Source organism: Eretmochelys imbricata, chromosome 2 (assembly GCF_965152235.1).
Source record: "Eretmochelys imbricata isolate rEreImb1 chromosome 2, rEreImb1.hap1, whole genome shotgun sequence".
Lineage (NCBI taxonomy): Eukaryota > Metazoa > Chordata > Testudines > Cheloniidae > Eretmochelys > Eretmochelys imbricata.
Genome location: NC_135573.1, coordinates 228519799 through 228527707, shown reverse-complemented (window position 1 = coordinate 228527707; position 7909 = coordinate 228519799). Strand labels below are relative to the sequence as shown.

The 7909-nt window shown below is 49.0% G+C and overlaps 1 protein-coding gene across 1 annotated transcript; it reads left to right on the top strand.

The window, feature by feature from the left end:
- The first annotated feature begins 1137 nt into the window (after positions 1-1137).
- C1QL3 (complement C1q like 3) lies at positions 1138-7497 on the top strand. Its single transcript, XM_077809431.1, has 2 exons — positions 1138-1758; positions 7318-7497. Exons 1-2 carry the CDS (start codon positions 1171-1173, stop codon positions 7495-7497), a joined length of 768 nt encoding a protein of 255 aa, XP_077665557.1. The 5' UTR covers positions 1138-1170.
- Positions 7498-7909: the final 412 nt, after the last annotated feature.

Below are 7909 nucleotides of genomic sequence, written 5' to 3'. Positions count from 1 at the left end.
TTTAATTCCAAGAGCGAGCCATTTGCCACGAGCTATTTCTAGGGGTGTCACAAGGATCACGCCTGTGCGCTAAAATCCGGGGGAGCTGCTAATCTCCTGAGCGGAGGGAGGTGTGGTTCCAACTAACTTGCACTGGGACAATGAGGTGAAGCGGGGAGCCTGGTCCTTAGGCGAAAAGTGCGATTTCCAGTCCCGTGCTAATGCGGCGGGGGAGAGCTCGGGGACCCATTAACCAGGAGGTGGGGGTGACCTTTCCGTCTAGCTCGGTGACCTGCCAGGTATCCAAACCCCGCTCGTCCCCTTGGGCTGCTCAGCGCCAGGGCGTGCTCACGATTTCACTGTTCATCCGTTGGCAGGGAGGGAACAATCCCCACACGGGCAGGGTGATGCCAAACTCGGGGTGAGTGGGAAGAGCGGAGCAGCTGCTGGAATGAGATGCCAACGCAGCTCCCCTTTCCCCTGCGCTTTTGGGTGCCTATAAATTGCTCCGGCGCCTTTGCCAGCCTCCTCTTCTCCTGGCAGGCGGGCAGGCTGCCGCGCTCACTCTGTCGGCGGCTCCGCACCCGGCCGGCAGCCCCGCAGAGCGCTCGCGGGTGCGCCTGGCAGGGAAGAAGCAGGGACCGGCGAGGAGGGGACGGGGCCGCCGCCGCCGCCAGGGGGGGATTTTTCGTGCGCTCTTGCAAGTTTCACCAGCCGGCGCTGCCTTGGGGGACTTGTTGTCGCTGCAGGAAAAAAAAGGAGGGGGCAGGAAAGCGGGGCGCTCGCGAGGGGCGCGAAGAGGCCGGCGCGAGGGAAAGTTGATTCGAAGTGGCACCGTATGCAAAAAAAAAAAAAAAAAAAAAAAAAAAAAGTCGATCGCCAGCAGGAGCATAAAAGTGTGAGCGGCTCCGGCGCGGGGCGGCAGCTCCCTGCGCGCCAGAGCAGCGGCAGCCACAGGTGCCCGGGGCTCAGCCTTTGCCTTGTGGACCGGCCGCGGGCACTTTCCTCGCCGCCGGAGCGGAGCCGGGGGGCTCGGGCTCGCCAGGGGCTTCGGGGTGTTTTCGGCTCTGAGGAGGTCCCCGCCCAACCAGCAAGATTTTGTCCAAAAGCAGGCAGGAGGATCGCCCTGCGCTGAGCCGGCTGGTGGGCAGCAGGCGGCGGCTGATCGCGGCCGGCGCCCTGGGGGTGGTCATGGTGTTGCTGCTGGTCGTCCTCATCCCGGTGCTGGTGAGCTCGGCCGGCACCTCGGCCCACTACGAGATGCTGGGCACCTGCCGCATGGTCTGCGACCCCTACGGCGGCACCAAGGCGCCCAGCACGGCGGCCACGCCCGACCGCGGCCTCATGCAGTCGCTGCCCACCTTCATCCAGGGGCCCAAGGGCGAGGCCGGCCGGCCGGGCAAGGCGGGGCCCCGCGGGCCGCCCGGGGAGCCGGGGCCGCCCGGGCCGGTGGGGCCCCCGGGGGAGAAGGGCGAGCCCGGGCGCCAGGGCCTGCCGGGTCCCCCCGGGGCGCCGGGGCTGAACGCGGCCGGGGCCATCAGCGCCGCCACCTACAGCACCGTGCCCAAGATCGCCTTCTACGCCGGCCTCAAGCGCCAGCACGAGGGCTACGAGGTGCTCAGGTTCGACGACGTGGTCACCAACCTGGGCAACCACTACGACCCCACCACGGGCAAGTTCACGTGCTCCATCCCCGGCATCTACTTCTTCACCTACCACGTGCTGATGCGGGGCGGCGACGGCACCAGCATGTGGGCAGATCTCTGCAAGAACAACCAGGTGAGGGGCCGGGGGGGGGGGACCTGGGGGGCATCAGGGGCCCGGGGTGGGACATGGAGGGGGGCGAAGGCAGAGGAGCCTGATGTGGGGGATCCCGGAGAGGGGAGCCGCGGGGAAGCACCTGCGGGAGAGGAGGAAGGAGCGGGAGCCCTGGGGAGAGGTGGGGCCCGGGAGGGTGGAGAGGGGCACACCGGGGGCCTGCAGGGGGTAGGCAAGGGCAGGTCCCCGGGGGAGGGGTGGTGTCCGGCAGCCAGGGGGGCAGGAGGGGAAGGGCCCCGAGAGGATGCCTGGCGGGGAGGGGACAGACACGGGACTGGGGGCGTTAGGAGCCAGGCGGCCCCAGGCTGGGCCTATCTCACCCCTTTAAGGCTGATGGGGAAACTCCCCCTTGGCTTCCGGGGAGGAGGCTCCGGCCCTGCGGTGACCTCGGGGGAAGGGGATCATGTCCTTTCTCTCCCGGCGAGTCAATCCGGTTTTACGCGGGGGAGCTGGGTCCCGGGCGGGCAGGTCAGAGCGGGGGCTCCAGGGGCCCTGCAGCCTGGGCACGTTTGCACAGGAAGGGGGGAGGCTGCAGCCCGGCCCAGCGATGCTCAATAACACCCCTTAGGGTGCCGAAGTGACAGCGCTTGCGGGTGGAGGGAGGCTGGAAAGCCTCGCGGCCACACAGTCGCCGTGGGGCACCAGGAGACAGCGCCGTGCACGGCTGAGAGACTGACAAGCACATGGGGGGAAGCGATTCCCCTCTGCGCTCCCCCCGGGGCGGCTGTAGCGGGAATTGCTCCTCTCCCTGAGCAACACGGCCTCAAAATGGGGCTGGGGGTGGGGGGATGGAGGCGGGGAAGCGGATCTGAACTGCACTCTGGAGGGCTGCGGTCAGCCCTCACTGCCTACCCGGGATGCTCCTCTCTCAAGCGCCCAGCCAAGGGAGGCACAGAAAGACGGGGCCCAACGGGGTGGCCGGGAAGCCAGACGCCCTGAGACTTTCTCTAAGAATACACAGGGCAAGGGATTGAGGGGGACGCGAAATACACAGGAATCCAACGCGCAGTAAGAGTGCAATGGGAACAGGGCCCAGCTGGGGGCTAGCGGGGGCAGAACTCCCATCAGCAGGAAGCATGGCCACTTACGCATTCTAATAAAAGCTAAGTAATCAAGAGGCAACCCGAAGCTCCGGTGTGAAACATGCAATAAATAGAAACTACAGGCCAGAATATCGGGGTGATAGGCTGGCAGCTGGGGGCTTTTAAGGCACTATTGACAGAGCAGGAAATTTATTATTTTGGCATAATTCCCCAGTTAAAGAACTTTTATAACTAAGAACATTAATATTGCCTGCAGACCTTTCCTATTAGCAGGCTACTTAGGTACAGATAGAGCAAGAATTGTGGATTTCTTCCAAAATGTAACAGCCAAACCAAACATCAAAGAGCCCTCGTTTTTAGGGCTCAGAGTCTGAGATTCGGCATCTTTCCCCCAGGAACACCGAAATAATGAAAGATCTTGAGATGCTACAGTTTGCAAGACAGCGGCATAATCTATTTTAATTAGTCTAACTGTTGCTACTGCTGAGTTTGTGGAAATGTTCTCTGTAACTTTGTACCTCTTTCCTATACCTCTCTCTCTCTCACCCACCATTTCGATCTGCTGGTTAATGGACAATGGGTAGAAAAAAACCAGGAGTACTTGTCATGCTTTCCAAAAGGACCAGAGACGTTTGGAATGTGGCCAGAAGGACGGGTGGCTGCAGAAGCTTTCAACTGGTCACAAACGAAGATTATACTATAGTTTCTAAATACTATTTATATGAACTAACGCGCGGGGAAACTTACAAGCGTTACTAATGGTCTGCAAGTAATTCAATATAACTGGGAACGGTTTGCTACGCCGGGACTATTCTGGGACGAGAAATCCAGCCGACACGGTCCCTGAAACATTGTAAAGAATTTCCCTCTAGTAAATGTAAAATGTTGCAGGGTCGATGCTTTCAGCAAACAGGGAGGGCACACGGCAGCTTTGCTGCGCTCTGGCTAACGCATGTATGTGCTGGGCAGGTTTTCTTGGCCTGACCGGGCTTGGGCTCATAAAGCTGAAATTCGGGATTCCCGGTCCCCGTGCCGTGGTCCCGATTCCGTGTCGCTTTTCGGATTAAAGCCCCCCGCCCCCGTGAAAGGCACAAAAATGAAGCTTAAAAATGCTTCCCACTGCTGGGCAGCGCAGTGCCATCGTACGTAACCAGACGCGAGCCATTTCACTTAGGCACTGTGTTGAATGCAGGCTCACAGATGGAAGCATCAAAGGCCTGTAAATTAATCTGATATGCCACTTAACCTTTTGTTTATGGGTGCTCAGAAGTACTGGGGAAGGGAGCTCTGAGGACGTCAGCGGCAATTAATTACATGAGCAAATGTCGACCACGAATACCGCGTCTGCAGCTGAGCCCGCACTAGTAAAACTCTTACACTGTAGTGCAACCGCGTTGACTTCTTCCTGTCAAAGCAAGGCTGTGTATAGTAGAGAGTGAGTCTACCGCGTCTGCGATTAAATCATGAGCCTGTCTTTGGGTATTAAAACGTCGGAAGTATTTCTCCCCCTACATGCTAGCAGTCAAATAAAATACCACAGCAAAGCAAGGCATGCAGTGAAAACCCTTATTATAAATATTAAATTGAGCCAGAGACTGACCGAAAAGATCCCAACTATTAATAAACCGCTTCTACCCCCTAGCAGGACTACACATACTCATCGCCCGCTGACTGAGAGTCTTGTGTACAAGGGATGTTACTTTTTTCCTTCTCTTGATATGTAGGAGGAGAAGTCATGGTTAAGCTTAAATATCAGGACTCAGTTTATTTGCAATTAGTTAGTAGTTTTAGTGCACGGGTGCCTTTTAAAAGTGTGATTTGTTCGTGAAACACTGGCGGGTGATGCAATGTGGTAGTAGTTAACTTTCTAGAGTATTTGTGAAAAAGCCTGGATATTATAAAATGAAATCGTTAAAAAGGGGTTTGAGTCTGCCCCAGATGGTGTTATATATTCAATAGTATTCTCTAGTGGGGGACATTACTACGGGGAGAGGGCATGATTTATAGGAAAAAATCATCCCAAAGCAATGTAGAAGGTATTAGGAAGCTTACGGTCTCCAGCGTAACACATTGCCCTCCTTAATAGTTACAGAGCTTAAACACAAGAAGTGCTGAGATCACATTGCTTAGCTGGTATGTGTCTGCAATTTCAGTGTCCCAATGTACCTTTATAAAATGATGAGGTGGGCAGTCATGCAACTTATAAAATGGGTACTACATTAATGGTTTAATTTTGAAATACATTTACACGCTTAGGGCAGTACACTTAGGAGTCTTCTGAGACTATTTTCATAGGCTTTAAAAAGAAATTACATTGGCTTTCCCAAACAAAGGAAGAAAACCCCTTAAGGGTAACACACTGGACTGTGGGACCAAGTTAATGCATTTACAGGGCTTTGTGGCTATACACAAATAATACAATCTGCGAGATTATTTTTAGGTTCTCAATGTCTAAATCATTCTCTCAGTACAGCCAAGTACTACCTAGAGTCTTAGCAATGAAATGTCCATTGCTGTAGCGAATGTTCAGCACCCATATTCCTCATAATGAGTGCCTTTAATGGTAAAGCCAATAGCACAAATAGTTTGTTACTGTACAGCAGATATACTTATTCATAACAATACAGGTATAAATGTTAGATATATCCAAGAAGTAGAATTTAATTGTGGCATGAATGGAATTTGTTTGGGTGTGTGTGTGGGGGGTGGTAATTTAAACAATTCAATTTGCCAATGTGCAGGGCATTAATTCCCTAGGAAAATCATTTTGTTTCACATATATTAAAATACAAACTAACCATGGCCACATATTTATTCCCTCTTCCTCCATTTATAGTAGCAATAACCACCTCTATTTTCTATGGAATAGTGTTCATTGCCCAAAGCCATCAATTCTGCCCTGATGGTCATTAATCCCTAAGAAATGCCCCATGCCTTGATAGTTATTGCTGAAATAATGGTCAAAACAGATCATCTCAATAAACAATTACACATGTGAACCAGTGACTCATATATTAATATATTTGTTTAAATTTGCACATTGTTATGCAATTATAAACCTTGTAAGCTGGTCTCACCCCTGCTAGGTGATGCACAGAGAATTTTTGCTGCTTAAGCTTCATAATGAAATACCTTGAGATCTAGAGTGCTAAAGAGCCTTCCTTTTTAACATTTCAGTATTAACGTGGGATCATGCCACATGAAAATTTAATTTGAAAACCTATCATTTAAACTTTAAAAGAAATGCATGGAAATTCTAGACTTATAGCTCATTTTTTTCAATTCTGAAAATAAAAATCCCACATATTGTAAGTCAAGTCATGCATTATTACTTACTTCTCATTTGCAAAACCACTAAATCACTTACAGCTCTGTATAACTATTCTAGAATAGGGCCAAGCAACAAAGATGATGATAAAATAAATCACATACAAATAAGTTTAAATATTTTACAAAGCAGAACTAAATTATAGTTAAATGATTTGGAAGATTACCTTTACTTGAGGATGCGACAGAATATTCGTTGCGCAAGACTGACTTACAATTTGATACTGATTATAAATTCCTTTCAGTTTGCTAATAAATTCCTTTTTCTTTGCTAATGATGTCAAACTCAGTTAGTAGCCAAACAGTAAGAAGGGGAAAATGTTTGCGTTAAAGTAGTATATTCAGTTTTTTAAAAAAAAATCAAATAGCTGAAACCTCCATAATTCATCTTAAAATACACGCTGATGTAATTTTAAAATTTATATCTTTTAGACTGTACAGAAGTTAAATGATTATGTGAAATTTGTGCCAATAACAGAATTTCCTACTTTGGCTTCGATTGTTTATCCACTAGTATTTTTTTGTTCTTCAGCATTTCATTTACATTTTGATGACTTATTTGGAGACAAATCAACTACAAGGGTTTAAAGTTCATTGGCAGCAAGAGACTATTTTATTTCTGTGTTTTTGCAACACAATCTGGTAACTATTATGATCAGAACATGTCTGAAAAACTCCACCTTAATACCTGGGGCTGATAGAGATCTCATGCCAGTGTAAATCAGTAGTTCCACTGGAGTTAGAGTTACACCAGTCTAAACCTGGAGTGAGTCCATAATCAGCTCCCTGGAGTCTAGCTATTTTTTGTATTAAAAAAAAATTAAAACAAATAGGGGCAAAATAGCCGGAGATGTGAGAGTGAGCAGTCCTGTATTACTCAGAGGCAAACAAGCCATGTGATAATGATTTGAGTTAAAATATTTAGGCTACTTCTGGGAGAACTTGCTGCTACATTGTAAACCATTTCTAGCAATGGCAGAAATAGTGATGGTATTGTTAGGGGAAAACTACAGCTGAGAGGTGTCTAGGCATATTTAAAGTGGCACTGAAAGTGTGCAATGCCTTCTCAGGACATGTTTTAATTACACCATGCAGGAAGAATGTCCAAGTTTCTTAACCAAACATTTATGTTTGTTTTTGTTTTACATAGGTTCGAGCTAGTGCAATTGCTCAGGATGCTGATCAGAACTACGACTATGCCAGTAACAGCGTGGTTCTTCATTTGGAGCCAGGAGATGAAGTTTACATAAAATTAGATGGAGGAAAAGCACATGGAGGAAACAACAACAAATACAGCACATTTTCTGGATTTATTATTTATGCTGACTGATTATGAGTCAAAAACTAAGCTTGTTCTTCTAAGAGATGGATTCATGTGGCAGAAGTCAATGAATCAAGAATCCAGTGGATACTGACCGTGGGACACCTCAGTAGTGGGGGAAAATCAAATGCTACCTGACTCACATCTGTATGACACAAAGAAACCTTACATTTAAAAAAAAAATAAAAAAAAAATATATATATATAAAAGCAAGTTAAACAGATGTGTGATCCACTACCGCCAAAGCAAATACTTCTTATTGTTAGTGTCGATGTGAATGAAGTCCTATATAGATCACAAATTTTTCTAGGAAAATCTAAAGACACTGAATTATTTCTTCGGTATATATGATACTTTGATGTATTATGATCTTGCTGCTTTATCCATATGTCAGCTTTGGTTCGTGTGACTTACCCGCTAA

Excerpts from the sequence above, each read along its gene's own strand:
- C1QL3 (XM_077809431.1), top strand. The coding sequence starts at position 1,171 with ATGGTGTTGCTGCTGGTCGTCCTCATCCCGGTGCTGGTGAGCTCGGCC. Across the intron at positions 1,759-7,317 it reads ATCTCTGCAAGAACAACCAG|GTTCGAGCTAGTGCAATTGC; the intron begins GTGAGGGGCCGG and ends TGTTTTACATAG.